The sequence below is a fragment of the Cyrtonyx montezumae genome, unplaced genomic scaffold (genome assembly GCF_038088225.1).
Source record: "Cyrtonyx montezumae isolate F1298 unplaced genomic scaffold, pur_monq_1.0 scaffold_4, whole genome shotgun sequence".
Taxonomy (NCBI): Eukaryota; Metazoa; Chordata; class Aves; order Galliformes; family Odontophoridae; genus Cyrtonyx; species Cyrtonyx montezumae.
The window spans coordinates 13,692,097-13,713,330 of record NW_027072045.1 but is presented as its reverse complement, the minus strand read 5'-3'; the positions used below and the strand labels follow the sequence as shown (position 1 = coordinate 13,713,330).

Sequence of the window (21,234 nt, the reverse complement as noted above, 5' to 3'; positions counted from 1 at the left end):
CCAATTAATACTGGTTGTCCAGAAAGCACTGTAAGGCTGTCTGAAAAAAGGCTAGACACTAAACAAGGAGCTTACAGCTCTAATCTGCCATGGGAGAATCAGCTCCTCATGCAGGGAGGGAAAAAAACGGTGCTGTCTTTGTTGGGGGAAAGCAGCACAGATCAAGCGAGGAAGATCAGTTCTAGTTCAGACAGCTCAATTCAAAAATGTTGACCAGTTAAAGCAAGGTAAGTTGTGAAGAAATAAAAAGACATTCTAATGAAAAGCTAGCTTTGTTTGTTCTGAGCCAAGCCCCTTTGCTATTTTAACCATTTTATTCTTCTAATATTCTACAATATACTTCTGATCTCTGATCGCACAGCTAAGTTTGTATGTTTTCAGTTTCACAGAATGCTTCTTATACCAATGCAGCAAGAGCCAAGATAATTAAGTTTCCTGAGATTCGTTTGAACAAAGGTACAAACAAAATCTCCTTCACCTCTGTGCTTTTAAAAGATGCTCCTCAAAGCTTCTGCCTCCCTCAACATAGCCTTAATTCCAAAGCGCATTTTTTGCCATTACGGCAATGGAAAGTGAACAAATAAAAACAACCCACAAAGTCACCTCTACAAACTAGAAGAACTCAGTTATCACACTGGTGCCAGACAGTGGAGACATGGTACTTCTCACCTGTAGGCACTACGATTCTTCCAGAGAAGATGGGAGCTAAATCAGTGATGCAGGAGGAAAGGTGAACAGAGGAGCTGAAAGGGTTTAGAACTGTAAATATCTTTCCTTTGGCTCCCTCCTCCCCTTTTTTGGAGAGCGCAGACAGGCAGTTTCAACCTTTTCGAGGTTTATTTAACTGGCTTAACAGAGGGTCCTAACAGGTCACAAATAAGCTTTTTAAATAAAAAGCACAAGTTGAAATAAACTGTGGATATATCAAAACTCACAGCTAGGCCAATTTTATTACCTAAAGTGGAATTAAAAATCATTGCAGCTTTCCTTTAACAGCAGATTCACATAAGATCCCTTCAGCTAGTCGGATACAAATAAAGGTTCCTCAGAATGATAGCAGTTTTGACACATTCGTCTAAAATGAACAAGTGAAAAAACACCTAGGTTGGTATCCAACACTACTTTTGCTTAAAGACAGGTACATCCTTTACAACAGCCTAAATTATTTGCTAGATCGTTAAACTATGAAAAAAGTAAATGTTTTTTTCTAGAGACATTATTTCTGCTTCCTTAAATTCCACACATTACTATGTTGTGGTACCCTCTGCTTTCCAAACCTGCAACACTTGAATACTTTTCAAAGACCTAACTGGCCCTTCGTATGAGAGAAGCAGAGGCCAGCATGACAAGAAAGCAAATGAGGTGGTATTGAAAGATGTTAAGAAATACTGGCTGGTGCCGAGAAGGATCAAGTGAAATGTGGGCAAAATATAAACTGCATTACATTTTAGAGTTTATTAGCAGCCTCATACAGCTGCTCAAATTCAGGCATCTAATACAGGGATGTGAACAGCTGGTACCATCACCTGCTGCTCCTGCAGAGTGAAAGCGAGTGTGTGACCTTCCGCTGCAGCACATGGGTCTGGTGCATGTGAACGAGTACCAGCATGGACTGCAAAACCAAATACCATAAAGAACTGCCATCCAAAATGAAACCGTACAATTTAAAGTTGGTTGAAAGAGAATGGACTTCACTTTCAGATTCTGAATGGTTTGATAGTAAAAGTGAAAGGGAATAAACACCTTGCAAAATTTAGGCTGATGCTGCCTCTGACACAAACAAAATTACCAAACAACCATGAAAGCAAGCATTCTAGGATGCCTGTGATGATCTATCCCCATTATTTCATTTTACATTTCTCAAGCAATTTATTTTTCTTTAAAGAAAACAATCTTTTTCCCAATTATTAAACTACTTTGCTAGAGCTGCTTCATTGCTTTCTAAAATGTCCAGATCTTTTTATTTCTTCCTCTCCCATTTCCAACGCTCTGAGAAAGATACCAAATACTTTCCCAAATTAAAAATTACCAAACAGAGATATCTCTTCTTTTAATCTCTTAATGAGACAGAAGCCATCGTGATGAAAGCATTCACACTCCTGCATGAAGCAGAAGAGTTATCCCGTTGTTCAGGACTGATTGCTAGCAGTGCTGATAAGAGGTTAGTAGCATAAGATTCTTCCATTCACACTCATTAGGTCAGCTGGAACATATCCAACTCTGGAAAAATGGCCCACAGCTTGATGTTTTTTCACCTTCATAAAAGCACTGCTGTAACTCTTCACCAAACCAAAAGCTAATTTCCCCCAGTATCACACAGCTCTTGTTCCAACTGAAAAAGCTTCTTTCTGTTGACCAAACAGAACAGTAAATATTTGGACAAACACACTTCCTACACATTCATGCTCATCACGAAGGCCACCAAGGTGAATATTCCCAGCTCATTCTCCACACTGCAAGTATCAGTGTCAGACTAAAGCACAATGTATCTAAGAGAGGAGAACTACAGATGAAAAATGTATAGTGTTTGCTAGATCTTAAAGCTGACTGAATACATTCACATTTCAGTCTGTAAAAATCCAAATGTTTTAACAAAGAATCATAAACAAAAAGCAAAACAAAGTACTTCCAAGCATGGGAAAGCCTCACACCAAAGCGAAAGCCAGTTGATGATGTCTCCTCCCAGGCTGCTGTGACAGCCATCTTAGTTATTACAGAGCCATTAGAGGCCTCTATAAACTGTCTAATCCCACTTTGAAGAACATCCAAGTTCCTAAGTGCAGTTACTAAAGATGCTTACATAAGCAACCATATTCTACCACTGCCACACTTCTTATTTCCAGAACAAAGCCCCACCCCTTGCCTACCCTCAAAGCTCACAGACTGTTCTCTTTCAGTGCACTGTGATCAAGATGACAACCACATCTTGCTTTACATCACCGATACCTCATGTATTTACAATTTGCCACATAATTATTTAAGCAGTTAATCAAGGGGTAAACGGAAGCTAAATTCAACAGCCACAGGGTAGATTTCTTCCCTGTGTCAAGAAAAATGATAATTTTTTGAAAAGTTAACAGGATTTTAATACCAAACTTCCCAGAATTAAGTTAAATCCTATTAAAAGTTAGCAACGGTGTTCTAAAGTCTCTCACCTTGTTTAAATAACAATACCACAACACATACATTGAGAACTACTTACAATCATCCAAGAAATCACACTCCTGCGCCGAGAAAAGAAGGCACACACATTCAGAAAAAGACTGCTCTGTTTATAACTTACTCCTAACTATATTGAAACAGTAAGATAGTTGGCCAAGGAGAGGCCTGGAAATTAGAACTTCTGTGGTGTTTTTAATAGGATACAGACAGATCACATCGAAGTACCACCAACAATGAACCATTTATCCTATTCTGCTAATTGGCGTTAATCAAGGGCACCCCTTGAGCATTACTGTTGTGTAATTGTGTACACGAGTATCAGCTACCATGAAAACAGTTTATCTAAATGAAACTTGTATATTAAAGTACATATTTTAACAGGATAGCTAAAGCCAACATCACTATTAACTTCAGTTCCACTGCACTTATGTCCAAAATCTCATTTAACTTGCTTTACTTTTACAATTCTGCACAACTCCAATGGTTTTTTTGTTTGTTTTTTTTTTTTTTTGTCACAATGCTCTATTCTGTTCATCAGCTTTCACAGAGCTATACATCGCTTACTTTCCACAACATGCTTGCATATAGAAGTTGTTAGAAACAAAAAACTTCATGCAAAGTGCTCAGGCACATTATTTTCAGGAAGTTCAACAGACACTGTCTATCTGTCCACACCCTTAAGCTAACCAAGAAACATGCACATCTAATTAGGAGCTCAAAAAAAAGAGCAGGTTTCTGTAATACTTACAATGACATTTCCAAGTCACGTGAGCGTTTATATTCTACATTTTTCTGACAATCTACTATGTGTAAGTTACACATAGTCGATCAGTCATAGCACCTTTCTCTTCACTGTATTACCAAATTCAATTCACTCTCAAGTTCTTTCCCCAGAAAGCATCTTTTGGCAACACCAAAAACTCATCGAGTGGTTGACAACCCTGCCCAAAGTTGGAACTAGATGGCCTCCAATGTCTAACCGAAGACTTCTATAATTCTATGAACACCGGAATGAATCCATTTCAAACCCATCCATGACGTGCAATCTTGTCATCTCAGAGTCCATCACATAACAAGACCTAAGACCTTACATTTAAGCCACTACTTTATAGACAATATATGACAAACTTCCCATTCTTTGCAACATTTAGAGATGCTGTAAGGCAAGGCGTTTATGCTATCTAGAAGATCACAGGAGTTATTAAAGGGCTGGCTGCAGCTGAAAATGTTAATGGTCATTTCCACAATTTACAATGAGGAGGTCTAAATGAGTAACACCTCTTCCCTCAATGAAAAAACCCTCCAGTGAGAATCTACTGCACAACACTTAGAGAGCAGACAAACAAGGTATGCTTATCTCAGAAAGAAAATAAGCAAGGTTACCAACAAACAGGTAAGCCTCCCACTGCAAGAAGTTTACTATTAACATCCTCTCATCCATTAATTTACTATATTATGACCAACTGCCTCCATTAATCTGTTTTCATACTTACCTTTGAATCCCTCCAGCTCTATAGCCTTTTTGCTGGCTTTCATCCTCCACAACAATTACTGAGAAAAGCAGCACCGTACCACACATCCCTGCACTATCCCTAAGAACAGAATGTTTTGCCTGATGTCTTATTCTTTCAAACCTCTTCAAATTCACATCTTGCTATAAGCCTTATTAGTGGTCAGCCAACAATGGTTTGTTTGAAGGAGAAATTGAGGTAGTCACTAAGAAAAATCCTCAAGTGTTTAAAATCTTTGTATACTTAAATGACTTCTCTCTGCTTCCACCTTCTAGAGCTACAAACTTTCTGAGGCAAGGAATGTTTCTGTATGTATGCTGTGTATGTATGACCAAGACCTGGAAGTCCAACCACGTATTATCTCACTACATAAATATGCACCAGCACTTTCTGATGCAAGTCTTGGTTCCTTAAAGCTAATAACCTTCAAGCCACCTTTTTTAACACGTCAGATGATGGCAGTTTAAGGAAAAAAAAAAAAGAAAACAGAAGGAAAGCTTCCAGAACAGGAGGAGAGCTTATGTTTAAGGTCCTACTAGAATTAAACAATTTCACTTATATTTCTGTTTCCAGAGGATTTTCACTGCCATGGAAGTAGCCTTACTGCCTCTTAATTGGCCACAATCACTTTTAACCAGTCTCAAGTGATGACAAAGACAGCACAATCCATAACAACAGCACATCAAAAACACCCAGAACAAAATCTCCATGGATGACTTAAGAGGGACCTTAACTTCAACACAGCATCTGGCATTGCCTTTCTACCAAATCAAACTGCAATTTATTGCCCACTAATGTATGTACATTAGGCCATTTCCTTTATGGCTCCACTTCACACAGAAGCAGTAACTGAAGGAAATAATGGAGTGCCCAACAAGTGGGAAAATAATTGCTCAACAAGCGTGGAACAAGAGAGAGTCAGTTGCACACCGTGCACATGTGGCAGCTTTTCAGAGGTAACAGAAGGCTGGTGTTACTGAACAAGGACACTGCAGGAACTCTGCCAAGCAACAGCCAGGAGTGCTTGTCCATCTAAATCCTGGGGTCCTTAAGGATTAGGGGTCAGGAAACAATTCCTTCCAACAGCACCACCTCCTGCCTGTACCTGCCAATCATTTGCCTGGCACATACAGTAGACTAGGTCCAACCTCGTATCTTAAACCACACAAAGAACTGCAGTAAAAGGAATCTAAACTGGTGCTGCAAGATGGTGGTACAGGACAGCAGAAGGGACATAGCAGATGTTCTGGATTGAAGAGAAATGCAGAAATACCTTATCTGAAGACCATCTTAGAAAGTGAAGAACAGAATTAGCAATCACTCAGAAAGAGATTGGTTTCTGACTACACCAGTAACACAAAATCAATGCTAAAAATATCAGTAGAAATATCTGTGGGAAATCCAAAGACCTTAGCCATAAGACAACCCTTTGATAGATCTGATGCTGCAAAGAGATTAGAAGGAAGATGCACCTCTCTCAAAGAGGGTACCTGGAACTACCTGCAGATTCAAAGCAAAAGTACTGCACTGGTTTACATTCTCTCTGCACTTGGAAGGATGCTTGCTTTCACAAAGACTGATGAACCTGCTTTTAAAATGACAACTTTTACTGCAAAGTCTGAAAACAGTACACAAGAATCAAGTAGTCTGGATTCAGTCTGCAGATGAAGCATCAAATTTAGAGTTTTTAATCTTAACTTATTTTTTATTTCTTAACTTCAATTTATCACTATAATCTTCCTATTTTTATAGAAATAAGATGAGAGAAAATATTCAAAGAAGTGAATTACAACTTCTGTACACACGTCAGATCACGTGACATGGATTAAAAATGCACTGCCACCCATTAATTAGTACAGCTGAATTTAAGTTATGCAAGAAACCTTACTTCATCAATTTTTTTTAATACCATTCTCACACACTTTCCATTGGAGTCAATGATCCTTGTGGGTCCCTTCCAAATCAGGATATTCTATGATTCTCAAAGAAAAAAATTTAAAAAAAAACTGTAAAAAATTAAAAATAAAAAAGCAAAATGTTAGTCAGAGTTGCTTGGTCTTCCAAAGTACAAAGTTAACATGCACCAATACCTGATATTAAAAAAAAATTGTTTTCAAAAAGTTATCACAGGAACAGAAAAAATCTAGGAGTGCAGATAGCCTTCTAGATTTTTTTTATGAAGCTGTCAATAAAGCTTTTTTTTTTTTTTGTAAATGTCTGCTCTAGATAACATTGCAATCCTTCAACACAAACAAATGGAGAACTGTCTCAGCTACAGTCAATCCGAATTGCTACATGCTAGCACACCCAGTCACTTTTTGCAAAAATGTGGCACTGCTTGTATCTGCTAAGTGCAAAGTTACAAGCTTTACAGCCCTATGATGATACCATTTATTTCCTATACTTCTTTAAAAATTCATTAATTTTTCCGAATTTCTTCCCTTAAATAGCCTGCAATACATGTCTCAGAGTCTATTTAACTGCACTGCAGTGGCACTCAGAACACCCTATATTTCCACTACTTATTTACCACTTGTTAAAATGAGATCTTCTAAGAAAAGTTCAGACATTAATTCCAAATAAGAATAAAATTTCTATATTTTTTCCATCTGAATGTCAAATTTTCTCTAAAAACTGTTTCCAGACATCAGACATGAGAAAATGAGCTTGCAATCAAATCTACATTCCAGAAAACTGATGGCAACAGTAACAAGTCTATTAAATCAGTACACTGGGCAAAGGTTCTCCTATGGTTACAGTCATTTGACCTTTAGCCAGCTCTTAATGCCCCAACCAACCCTCTAAAGATGGAGATTTGCAGCAGCTTCTTGTCTGAAATAAGCCATGAAAAGATTCTTCTGAACCCACTGTACAAGCATTCATTTAAAATGTCATGAATGTGCATGAAATCAGAGTGCTTCTAACAGCTTACTTTGCAGCTTCTGTTTAAACGCACTAACTCTGAACCACCAGAGGATAAAAGGACTCAAACCTTCCAGTCTGGCACTCATGGCCCTAAAATATACACAAGTACCTCTTCACAGGTGTGTTTACCTAGTTTAAACCTTATTTAAATAGACTCTTGATGCACACACTTTCCACAAACACCTGCTTCTCCCACTGCTGACTTGTACGAGGCTGTTGCATTCAGTCATTTGCTTGTCCTAAAGCCATCCTACACACCAGCGAGCAGTAATTCAGTCATGACAATCCTGGTTAATGACTCATCCTTCCAACCAGGGGGAACCACTACAGATGTACCTGCTTTCACCTACACATCATATTGGAATGGTTTGGAGACTTCAACAGACACAGCAAGATTCAAGGAAATGCAATCCTTAATAGATTGTAGAAAAAGAGGATTATGATGAATTTGTACTTCCAGACATCATTGGTTGTAACACCTCCCTGCTGAGCTCAGCCACACCCTAACGTCCAAACGCTCAGGAAAGAGAAGATGCTTTGTTACCACTGGACATCAAAAAGATGCTTCCTTTCATTGACCTAAAATCATAACAAAACTGACTGAACAAAAAAAGACTTCAACATACAGACACATCTTCTAGATATTCAAAATACTTCCAAAAGTAGTGAAATTAAAGTTGTGGTGGTAAAAATCCTAGATCCAAATTTGTATCATACTAAGGCCTCCACTGATTTTAAATAACCTGTAAATTCTAGTTTTATTCCGATTTTGCAGACATGGACAAAGCTTGATACTCACTGTCTGCATGCTGTCATAACTCAAGACACTGACTCACGGTTTAACTAAGCACTGGAAATACAAGATACCATTACAGACAGGGTTACAGTGTTTATCTCAGTACAAGTGTTCAACTATTAAACTTATTTTGGAGTCATGTATGCAACACTCAAGATGGGAGTACATCTATTGTTCTATTTTCCATGCAACTACTACCAATAATAATTGAATGTGCATCATGTAAGTGTAAAAATGGCATTAAAAAAAAAACAAGAAGGGATCAGAACAGATATGTGCCTTTTCTTTTATAAATCTACACTAAGTTGCTACAGAAATTAAATTTCTCTGTAAGAATTTTAAAGAGCAGCATTATTCCCCATAATTCCAAGGCCTTTCGCCAGGTACACTGAATTGCAGAAGTTGTTCTTACCATAATCATGAGATTGTTTGTGCTGAGCATGAACATCTTCTCTAGATGTTTCCTTCAAGTGTTCAATTAGATATTACAATGGGATGGGATACCACCGGATGGTTGCAGGCAAGAACTCAGTGGTTTCAGTAAATCAAATCAAACATTTGTAATTTAGTTACTCTTGTTGAACAACACTTTGAAATGGGAATCTTTAGCTGCAGGAGGTACACGGTGCATCTATGTACCCTTGCCCGGGGTATTTCAGCACCACAGTCACGACAGAGTTAATACCCACTAGCTCAGAGGAGAACAAAAGGTACTCCACTGCAACATGCCTAACATTTACATTGCCTCTCTTTGCTCATTAAACAGGTTTTGGTTAAATAATGAACAAACTGTATTACAGACTCCGATGAGAATTCCAAAATTATAAATCAACTGGTAAAGCCCAGAGGAGAATGAAGGGAGTGGGAGGGAAGGAAGGATAATATTGACTAATATAAAGGGCGCAGCTTGACAGTGGATATTCCTGCCACACCTGATCAAACATGCTCCATGGGGGAGGGGAAGGGGGGCGAGAGCAAGAGGGGAGATGGGACAAGGCAGCCTGAAATTTGCATCCGGAACAGATTAAAATGGGTTCTTGGGGGATTGAGAAAATACATAATATATATTACTATAAATGCAAAATTGTACTAAAAGCTGACTCAAATGTCAAAGATTACAGCTTGAATAAATTTAAATATAAAAGCAATGCGTTTCCATGAGCTAATGAAAGAGACATGAAAGGAAGGTCTAGGAAATAAAAATAAGAAAAAACTAAGTTTGGACTTTCCATTGCCTGGAAGATGAGGCAGGAGGCTCTATATCAATGCATTGCTTGGAAACCATGTCTAAAACTGAAAAGGAAAAAAAAACCCAAGCACACCAATGTCCTATCTCGAGACATTAGCAGTCACTGAAGCTGAAATTACCTATTTAAAAGAACCCCAAGTAATCAAACCACCATGCATCATCATCACATATAAGCTATTACTAACTCAGTGTAAACCTCACTTAAGCAATGAGTGAACTCGCAGAGTCTCCACCTCTCTCAGTACATTAAACTTTGCTTTCCCTAACACAAGCAGATACTTAGCTTGCATTTTCCCCCAACAAGTTAACAACATAACTGCATCCAGGCTTGAAAGATAAATGGCCAACCCCTGACATTTATTCATATTGCCTTTAATCAAGGAACCTGACATCCTCTCATCTTCTTGATATGAAGCGGTATTTGCAGTAATAGCAAAGAATTTCAAGAGTCTCATCTTTAAGAAAACCTCATCTCACAGAAGGGACAGATTAGTGCCAAGAAAACATCCTCCCAAGACAATTTTGGAGATTGTATGTGTATCGTACAGAAGATGACTGAGCTTACAGACACACAGATTCAGTGAGTGGCTTAAATCTGCGGAAAGGCCTAACACAGAGGACAACAGAGATACTATCCAGAAATACACACTGTGCAAGAGTTGACAGATGAATCTTGCTCACAGCAGAGGAAAATGCACCAAGCAAAAGAGGAAAAAAAAAAAAAAACAAACAAAAAAACACTACACTTGCAAGCAGTTACAAAAGAGGGAGGAACAAGGACTTAAATGCTGGGTTATCAGCACCTCTGGTCAGCACATGGAAATGACACTCCTGTCCCAGTAAATATACTGCTTGAGGGATTCCAGGCGCAGCACCGACACAGGAACAGGCACACTCCACAATCAGAAGTGAAAAATTCCACCTCTAACTTAGGCTGAGAGTGGTTCTGAAAACCCACTGTGATAATGGGACCAGAAATAAAGCTTAATTTCAAGTACTACAAATAAGAAATTCCAGGAAGAATCGGCAGTGCAACATTAGCCTCAGCTCCAGACTCTCAATATATACTGAGGTTAAACAACTGCTCCTGAAACTAATTTACAGAGAAAATATAGGTGGAAATGGGAAAAACAGACTGGGAGAGAAAACCTGGTCAGAAGCAACATCACAGCCATATGCTCTACTATTGTAATCAGTATAGAGTTAAGAGTCCCAGGGTCCTTCTGGTGCAACTGGTCACAAAGTAAGCCATTCACCTTGAGATTCAGGATATCCAAATGGAAAGTGAACTCTATTCTTCGCTCATTACTGGTAACAAACGAAATCCTACAAATCAAAGACTGCAAGGAGACACCAGATAATGTGAGGCAGCTTGCCAAACAGATTTTTCTTGTCACTCAAAGATTGGAAAGCATAAACAAAACACTAGATTATACAATAATATGCTAGATTTGCTATATTACTGTAAGCTTCAGTGTAATAAAAAAAACCAAACCATGCACATAGACACAAAAATACATACATAAACACACACAATACACACACACACACATATATATGCATATGTCCAGATATTAGCAACGGTAGTATTATTCCTCTAGAAAAGCATACACCTATTTGCCCTTTTCTCATTATTTAAGATGTCTGGATAGTAAATAAGACAAAATAGTACACCTGCACATAGACCAAAAGGAAAAAAAATTATTTGCATGTACCCTAGCAAGTACACATACCTGCTGATTTCTGCATAAGCTTACCTGTTATATTATTCAGCACTTCTTTTAAGACACTAAAACTATGCAGCAAGGGATCTCTTTCTTCATCCTATAGATAATATATAGGAAGGAAGCCATCAATGAAGTGAACATACTGATGAAAACACATCTTAATAACGGGTATGTAAAGACCTCACCTTCATATTTAGGGGAGTATAGTGGGTTGAGCTTAACGCTGTCAGATTATTTACTCTTATCAAAATCAAGAGAAGTATTTTTGTTTTCCTTCTAGCACTGTCCTCTGTTATACAGCTCAAATGTCAAAGAATAGGTTCAAGACAGTGAAATCCATTTTGGGTTTATTGTCCTTTTGAAGTATTTCTCATTAGCCCACAATTGTTCAACAAATTTCAAAGCAGATCTATCTCATATCATATTGAAATGGCTCATCTGGATTTGCTATAATGTTAATCTATGCAAATTGTAATGGGAACAGAAACAGAATGACATTTGGTGCCATTAAAATAACTAGAAGAAAGAATCATGGTATGAATAACTGCATCCTTTAGCTTTAGTTTATGTTATTAAAGTATGTTTCTCCAAGCTGCGTACACCTGCAGCCACACTTCCTACTGGGTGGCAGCGAGAACCAACAAAGAAATGCCTGCTCAAGGAAACAAGGGCCCTGCCCTCTGACAAACTGAAATCACTTTGCTGGATGGCAGCCATCTGCTAATCGGTTGATATTCCGAAGTGCACCACAGATCCTGTATGCCACAAGCACACATCTTCACTGTGGAAGCCAAAAACTGACTATTGCATCATTAGGCTCAGAAACATTGTAATGATGGCTTTTAACAAAACAGGTATGGAACTACTAGCAACTACTACTACTAAATAAATAAGTAAATAAATGACTTCTCTAAAACCAAGCAGTTTCTGCCACAGCACAGGTGGGTAGCAACAATCCAAGACAGCTTACCAGGTGTGTGTGAGTGCTCCATCGGGCATTACGCTTGATGGCTCCCACCACTGCATTGATTTCGCCTTGCACAATGTAAATGTTTTTATCCACCATCTTGACAATCCTGAAAATAAAGACAATTCAAATCAATCTCCAGCCCTCTGAATCATTACCCTCCTCAGACAAAACATCAAAGTGCATCTAGTCAAGCAGGAGGCCTATGGAGATGCAAGAGAACACTTCTACAACTTTGTTTTGTGTATGAAGACAAATATGTTTGTCGTTAAGAAGGGACAAGGAGAGCAGTTTTACACAGAATGCATTTTCAAGAGCATGGCAGTAGATTGTTAGTTAGAACAGCAACATGACTTCATCAAGGTCCAGCCCTCTTTTCCTTTTTATTCCTCAGTATATAGAGATTCAGAGGAAGACAGTGTTAGGGCACCAGGACACACAATCATGACAACACAACAACACACTCACTCATGCACTTACGTAAAGTTCTGCAGCTCTACACAGAACACAATGCTAATCTTATACTGTTAAATAAGCATGAGTGGCTCAAATAAGATGGCCAGAGGGAATCTCTTAGGGACTTACAAAATAGCATCATGTATAAAATGCAGTGATTTTCACACCTGCTTCATGAAAGAAGGCTTTAAGAAAGAAAACAAGGACAAAAACCGAGGGTAAATCCCCACAAAGAAACAAAAATGGGATGGAACACAGGGAGAAAAAGGGAGAAAGCAAAAGGCAGGTATTTACACTCAGACAGACTGAGGCCTTACAGAGAAAATCTTACATCTGATGTATCCAGAAAGAAATCCAGAACAGTAAAATTGTACAAGCAAAAGAGAAACGTTTTTAAGGACCTGAGAAAAAAAAAAAAAACGAGCAGTTTACAACAGGGTTGTTTGCTCTATTCTAGCTACAGCCAGACACAGAGTCAAAAAGAATAAGAATGGAGAGGAATGAACAGACAGGACTGCTTACAAAGAATAAACAGGACTTCTAAAAGAGACCAGAGTCTGATGATACCATGTCTGCAAACAAGAAGTATTTACTGGAACTGTAGCTAATCATGAGACTTTTTCAGAAGTTATGAAAAGAAGATGAGGAATCCAGTTTGAAATCCCAATAGGACATCCATAGAAAAGCAGAAGACTGAAAGCAGCTGAAACATTAATCACAACACTTCAAACTAGACAGGTGCACTTCCAGCTCAGACAGGAACACTTAAAGGGCTCCACTGGAGTGGGGGAAAGAAAGGAGAATACAGATTTTTGTCCAGACAGAAAAAGCACAGCAAGGAAGGACACAGTTTTTGTAATCACTCCAAATTTCAGAAGCACTGCAACAAAAATTTCAGAGCACACATACTAGATATGAATTCACATTAATTAACGTATTTGAATTATCAACAATTCTTCAAAGATACAAATTTCCTCAGAGTGAAATAGACTAATTTGCTAGAGGGCTCCGTAAACAAGAAAGAAAAATACTGTAAAAAGATGCCTTATCAAGGGAGAGCATCAGATTTGTTTCCATGTCGTATGTTCACAACAGGATGAACAATCATATAGCAACACTATTTCTTACTCCTTTTCACTAACTAAAATAATGGTATTCCTAAGCATTACACAGTAAGTTAGGGGCAATGACAAAAATACTTCATAGCACAGGAACTGTCATAACAGTCCAAATCAATGCTACCATACTGTTCAGACAAACAAACTGTGCCACACAGTTTGCCCATGTCCTGAAGAACAAGAGTTTATAACCTCCTTAAACATCCCCATGTAACACAACCAGATATTTTCCCATCCTTTGTTGAACACTTGAAATGTTCCCATCCTCGACAGCTACTTTCCTTCATGCATTTAGTCACAGGATCTGAATGCCTTCAAATACGATCAAGGGCATTTTTTATGCAATGTTTTTTTCATCTTCAGCTTTTCACCTTTACTAATGTAAAATAGGAGATTCTGTCTCCCTTGTAGAATTCCTCATTTGCTGACCTTCTTCTTCCATACATCTATATAGGATATTTCACAGATCAATACTCTAGTCCATTAAAGTACTTTTGAGGAAATAAGATGTACACACAGATTTGCCAAAAGCCAAGTTGTTGTGCTTTCACCATTACAAGATTACTGAGCATATAAACCCTGCAGTGCCATCCCAAGCATTTAGCAGTGACTTCTAGAAACAAAGGCTCCCCTAACCTGATTTGGAAAAGTATGTAAAGATACACCAAACATGTATCACATGCCTTGCACAAACACAGATGCACAGCAGTTCTACACATTTAAAACAATGCCAAAGCTTAAATGCTCTTCTGCATACCAGGGAATGTGCCTATAGCACCCTTATTTCTCTTCTACTTTTAATCTACAAGGATAAAGAATGACAAGCTAGATAAACTCAGTTCTCTCTGAAAGTACAAGGCTTACAATGCTCATCTTTCCACAAATCTGGTGCTACCTCCAGTCAGCAAAATGTGAAGAGGACAAGCTTCCAGCACAAGCCTTTTCCTTTACACTTGCTGTGAAATTAAACATGCTGATCTTCTCAAATAAGGTTATAAAAAAGTCCATGTTGCTTGACATGACCTTCCTAACATAGTAAAATCCTTCAGTACTTTTATTTTTCTTCCAAAGTTATCCTGTCATTGCTAACTATTTGAGAAGACCTGAGCAGAATGCATTCCTTTTATTTTTTTTTCCCTCACCACAGATTCCACTAAATCAAGCAATATACAAACACATCCCACAGCAAACCACAGGCAACTGTCCTCATTCATGGCAGGGATGGATCTCTGCAGCTGTGTGCTGGAGGAGGAACAAGAAAGTCATTGCAAGGGGAAAAAACAAAAGGCCAGAGCACTGTTTTCAGAGAGATACATCTTGTAAACTCAATCTACTGAAAACATCAACCACTCAGCACAAGTTTAAAAGTTTAATTCAAGGAATGGAAATTGTTTTTGTAAATTCTGTACTACCTAAAGCATACCCTTTTTAAGCTGCCTGACATCTTTCAGGATTCAAGCAACAACTATTCATGGAGCTTAGAATAGATGCTCTATGCTAAAAGAAGTTTCAGGATTGAAATTAAAGCATGAATTGAATTAAATAAAAACCTCTCTCTCTCACAATAGATTTATTCACCTGCTGAAGTACAGAGACCCATCCTCTGATTTTGCTCCTGCCCAGAACTTCACCAGTCAGTTACACACCAACACAGCTGACCAGCCCACCCAGAGAAATAGGGAAGATGTCATCATTTGCAGTCCCCCTGTGGAACAGTTAGGATCACAAAGAGTGGAACAAGGCTGACACCCAGACAGTTCACTGAACACCAAAGTCTAACATCCACATGTATGTCACTTCAGCAACCCTTATGGACAGTGACCATCATTATTCTGAGACTCTTGAAATGGTATCAGGTCTATCACAAAAAAAACAATGGTATCAGACTATCACAAAAAAAACAATGACAAGATTCACATCTGCAAATGTTATCTCACACCTGCACTGAAGGCTGCACAGCTCAGCTCTAAAACATACTGTCCAATTTTTTTTTATTACCATAAGAAGTCACAGGTACACTTTTAAGAAGCCCTCCTTCCCCTGCAGGGAAATGTCTGCAACTCTTCTAGAAATCAAGCAAGAGTTAGCATTAAGAGTGACGCATTCTGGCAGATGTTCATCAAGTCACTTCTCCCTATCACAAACTTTAGCCTTCAGCTATGCTGACTGATTCAAATCCAGTGAAATCACTACAGTAGGTAGCAGTAATGGGAAGTGACAGTACTTAATATATCGAGAAGGTAGTACTTGAGTTAGCTTCTGCTGAGCAAAATTTGCACTGTTTACGATTACATACGGTTCAGTCTCTGACCTAGCCTCTATATTGGGCCCTGATATAACATTCTGCTACCAGAACAGGATATGCAGCACTTGTCAGTTAGCAAATCACAAGTGCTTGCTCAGTTACCCGGGAGCCAGGTGACAGCAAAGTCTTTTCTTCCCTTCAAAGTGCCCACATCGGTTACGTGAATCCCTGACCAGGAAGTTAAACTTGATGTGTTGCTTTTTTTGTTTTTTTGTGTGTGGGTTTTTTTTTCCACGTAACAGCTGCTGTACAAAAAACGTCACAGGCAGAGAAGGTCGGAGAGCTGGAAGTGTTTCTGCAAAGGCACGGTGCAGGCCTGTGCCGGCAGGTCAGAGCAGTTAGACAGGGCAGTGCCTGAAACACAGCCAGCAGCGGCAGGGCAATGGCACCTGACAAAGGTGGCACCAGCTCCTGCAGGCCTGCGCCTTTCGCAATGATAACGAGACAGCGGCTGGGAGGCAGGAGGAGAAACGTCCCGACGCGCGGCTGTCAAACCTGTGGAACCAACCTGGAAACCTCAGGGCAGCGCGAAGGGGGCTCTGCTCTCCCTTCTGGCCGCTTCGTGCGACCAAAGCGACGAAGCGCGGTACGGGGGGGTCTCGGGACGCACACCCCGCTCGGGCCGCGGCCCGCCCTCCCGCACAGCCGCCCACGTGACCGAACTCAGGGAGCGGGGCCGCCCGGCCCGCGGGTCCCCCCCCCAGACTGCTCCCCCAACCACGGGCGCGGAGGCCTGCCCCGGCCCCGGCCCCTCGCCCGCCTCGGGGGTTCCCGTCTCCGCCCGCGCCCCCCGCCGCGGCCTCCCTCCCGCCGCGGCCCTCGCGTCGCGACACTATCGCGACAGGCGCTCGCCGCCCGGCACTGACCCCCGCATCCAAAATGGCGGCGCCTGTTCCCCGCGGCGGCGGCCGCTTCGCACATCGGTCGGGCGGGCGGCGCCGCGAGCGGGGGCTCGACCCGGCCCTGTCAATGTCCGCCCGCCCCTTCCTCCCGGCGGCAGCGGGCGAGGCGGCCGCGCGCGGGGTCCTCCCGGCCACGGGCAAACGGAACCGGCTCGACTCCGCTCGCACTGACGTGGAAACAGGCGCACCCCAACTCGCTCCCTGGTTACTGCACCGATGGATAGTCCGTGGAGCCAACCCTCGCGCGGCGTGGCAGCCGGCTCGCTGGGCTGCCCAATAGAATCGCGGGATGAAGCCGGAGGAGGCGGGACATCCAGTGACAAGACTAAGGGATCCAATGGCGGCAGAGAAGGTGGAACTAGCAGAGCCACTAGCCAAACGTAAGGGAGTCTTGACGCCGAGGGGCGTGGCCAATCCAGAGCGGAGCAGCAAGGGCGGTTGAGGCGAAGGCGGGAGGCGGAGCTGTCCGCGCAGGGCGCTATGGGCCGGGGCTGCTCCCGCGTCGCGCCCGGGCAGTGTGGCCGTCCACATCTCCCACACTCTGTCCGCCTGGCTCCGCCCCGCCATCCCCTCACTGGCTCTCAGCAGATAGCTCACGGTTTTGTAGCGCTGGCGCCGTAGGCTGCTCTAGTTATTGGACTGGTCAGGGCATCCGCCAGCCTACCCCCAAAGCTCAGCGCTGTATGTGCAGGAAAACACAAACTGAAGGTGAAAGAGAGCAGGAGGGTCAAACTGTACTCCTCCGCTGTCAGAACTAAAGAGTGATGTCCCTCACCAGCCCGGTCCAGCAGCGATGTGGGCCCTGTCTGCACCTCACAGACAGCCCAACACCATCACCTCTCTCCTATGAGCACAGCCCATGTTGAAGGGATGCCCTGGAGATGGTCACCCCCTCCTTTCTCTGCCTGCAAGAAAACCTGCCCGAATACTGCTTGATCAAGAATCAGAGCATCTGAGGCTAAGACCACAGTTATCTCCCAGCTCTGTCGACCAGAGGTCAAGAGATTTGCTCCAGCAATGTATCTGATAATAGGCAGAGTTCAGAGCTGGAAGGGTAAGCTGTAATTGCACTAAGTGGCCACATACATTCCCTGAAAGTAGAACAAGAAATTGCATGTTCTGGTAAGAGAGGCACCGTCTCGGGGCCGGCAGCTTTTAGCTCAAGTTCCTCGTGCAGAGAGACTGCAAAAGCCATCAGGGCAGCAAGCAAAGGCAGGCAGAACAGGATGTCTCTTTGCGTACTCCTTCCCTCCTGCCCTGCCGCAGCAGCAGCTGAAGCACCCTGTAAGTGCCAACCTGCCACTGGGAGTTCCCAGGGACCACTCATTTGCCCACCAGCACCCCTTTTAGCAGAGGGGCTGTCTTTGGCACAGGTCAGACTTCTTCCCAGCCCAGACTACCTTCCCGCCCAGAGAAGGGGCTGCAGCCCCCCTGTGTCTTCTGCTCCCGTCCAGAGAGCTGCAAAGTGTTTATGGAAGCCTGTCACGGAGCTTGAAACCAAGCCAGCCAGGGGCATTCTGCTTCACCCAAATGCATCTTAGTGCATTAATAAAGAGCAAACATTGCGGTGTGCTTTGCATTTTTACTTATGATCCAGTACTGCATTGTCTGGAGAGAAAAACAATACAGCACAGCCCCACACTGTCTGGGATCAGCGAGTTCACTTGCACACACCAAGCACTGTGTCATCCAGCCCTTGGGTAGCTCAGCACCATCCTGTATTGAGGGGGTACAGGCAAAGAACCAAGAGATGGGAAAGGCCCATGTTACTTTATTCCCAAGGCACTGGTTCTTAAACACAGCACAGGACAGTGAAACTCAAGATCAGAACAGCAAAATGTTCAAATCCCTCAGATTCCTGCAGTCTGGATAGGAAGGGGTTTGACTTAGAAGGCAGAAGTAGTCACCATGGCTAGGAACTGTTTGCAGACACTCTCCTCAGAGATGAGCATTCAAAACAAATGTTGCAGTCATTCCCAGCAGCTGCCCTTTTCTAGAGCAAGCTCAGGTAGAGGCCAGCTCACAGCCAGCTGAAAGCTCTCCAAATGGAGACTGATGTTCTGCATCTGGTACAATCAACACTCAGGCCAGGACCTACAGCTGGAGCAGCAAATCTGAACTGAGAGACTCAAGAACAATCAAACCCTTCTCTGGCAATCATACAGAACATAGTATTGAAGCTGCGGAGCAGCCTCCTTGAGCTGAAACATCCTCCTAGCTGTTCTACATAGCCCACATCTTAGGTGCACTTCCCAGTGACGTGAAACTCCCAGTGTTTTCAGGTTCTCTGCTTGGCCACAAGCAGCCATGCCTTTTGGCAGGAGCAACCTGGCCTCACTTAGTCATATCTTTGTCACCTCTTGGCGAGGCTACAGCTATGTGATACACCTGGGCATGAAGCCCACTGCACTTGCCAAGTGCCAGCTGGACAAGCGCACTGCAGTGGGAGCCCTGACTACCACAAAGGCATCAAACGCACCCTCTGCTTCTTGGCCCAAGAGGCCAAACTACAGCCTCACTTCTGCTCTTCAAGGCGTTTGGTGGCATGAACAGCTAAAAGATTAGTTAAGACACAAAGATGGAAACCATGATCACCAAAGCCAATTGCAGCACTCTCTGAGAGCAGTGAAACCAGGCAGCTTCAGGACCATATCTGCCTGTAACAGAGACAGGGTTTCCTCTGAGAACACACTCTTCCCAGACAGTGAAAAGTGAAGCATGCCTAACCTGCACTGTGATTCACTTCTGCATATCCCATCTCTCTGACAAGATGCTTCACAAGTTCAGTCTCATTTTAGTTTCCTTTTACTTTTTTCTCCTTACATTCTCATTAATGTGAAGTAGTAACATCCGTCTCCTAGCCCAGGTGAAGTCCTTGGTCTCTTCTGCAGCAGTGAATCCTCCAGCTGGTGAGACAATACGAACTGCAACTCAGAATGCTGGCAGTGTCCACGAGAGCTGCTGCTACATTTCATCAAGACACGAAATGCCCTCCCACCCAGGTTCCTGCAAGAGGACGGCTGCAGGAGGCTGTCCCAGCAAAAGCCTTCCTGTTCCCGGATTGTCTTCGTGCTGCACTCCGCAGGGAACAAGCCTGAGATGGAGTGCTGGTTCTTATTTGCAGTTGCCCAAAGGAAATAGCTAAAAATACTTTTGTTTCATCATTACTTTAAAGCATAAGTACTGTCTGTATTTGTTGCAGGCTACTCACGGTGGAAGGCTTGGAGGGATGAGAGGCAATTCACATCATTCCCTTTATTGCTGCAGACCACGAGCCGGGTTTTCTACTTCCCCGAGGCATGTGGTGAGAGAGACGGGCTGTCCTGGGGAGCGCCAGTGCTGCGTGCTGTGCCTGCTCCTAAGGGGCATTAAAATGAGAGATGGGAAAAGTCGTGGTCTGGTTCGCAGTCACTTAGTGGAGGCATAAAGTAGGGAGGCAAATGGGAACCTTAGGTTGCTACTATTAATAAATGTGGTAATTTCTCATGAGCATCTGAACACTGTCAGCTTCTCTTGGGCCCTCCCACACCCTCTGCATTGCCGTGTTAGCTTGTTTCTGAACAGCAATGCATAGTGCCGTGTCTTCTTAACCCCTCTTCGCATCCTGCACTTCTCCGTGCTCGTTTCTCTCCCCCTACGCATCTATGCACCACGTGATGGGTTTAGCAGGCTCCCTCCGTACGGCTCATAAGTCACCGGGGTTAAAATCCACTCCTATTCTCACGTTATTTCCTAATCTCTAAAACACGTCGGTGGACGAGCTCCAGGCTGACCTTTAGCACCATAAGCCGACACGCGGGTCAGCATGGAAGTGACCTGAGGACGGAAACCCGGCCGCAGAAGCGCGCATCTCGCCCTCCGTGGCGGCGGCGGGGGCACGGCACCCCGCGGCGGGGTTTCCCCAGGGGAAGCCGAAGCGCTCCCGGTGCGACGAGAGCTGAGACGGCGGGGCAGGAACTAACGCGCAATCAGCGTTCGCGACAGCTGCCGCTGTCGCCGCGCGTCCAGCAGCCGGCGGTGGGTCCGGACCCGCCGGACAGCCCCTGCTGGCCGCGTACCGCGGACCACCCGCTCCCCTTCCACGGTGCGGCCGCGGCGGCGAAGGCGGTGCGGGGG

The 21,234-nt window shown here is 42.8% G+C and overlaps 1 protein-coding gene across 2 annotated transcripts in view; it reads right to left on the bottom strand.

Annotated features, from left to right (window-relative positions):
- Nucleotides 1–17,306, bottom strand: part of GBF1 (golgi brefeldin A resistant guanine nucleotide exchange factor 1) — a 94,788-nt gene extending 77,482 nt beyond the window's left edge. For both annotated transcript variants that reach the window (XM_065746218.1, XM_065746219.1), the window contains exons 1-3: nt 17,083–17,306; nt 12,341–12,446; nt 11,401–11,467 (exon numbers count right to left, since the gene is read on the bottom strand). In XM_065746218.1, coding sequence (XP_065602290.1) covers nt 11,401–11,467; nt 12,341–12,446; nt 17,083–17,090 — 181 coding nt within the window. In that variant the 5' untranslated portion in view covers nt 17,091–17,306. The remainder of the gene's footprint in view (nt 1–11,400; nt 11,468–12,340; nt 12,447–17,082) is intronic.
- Nucleotides 17,307–21,234: the final 3,928 nt, after the last annotated feature.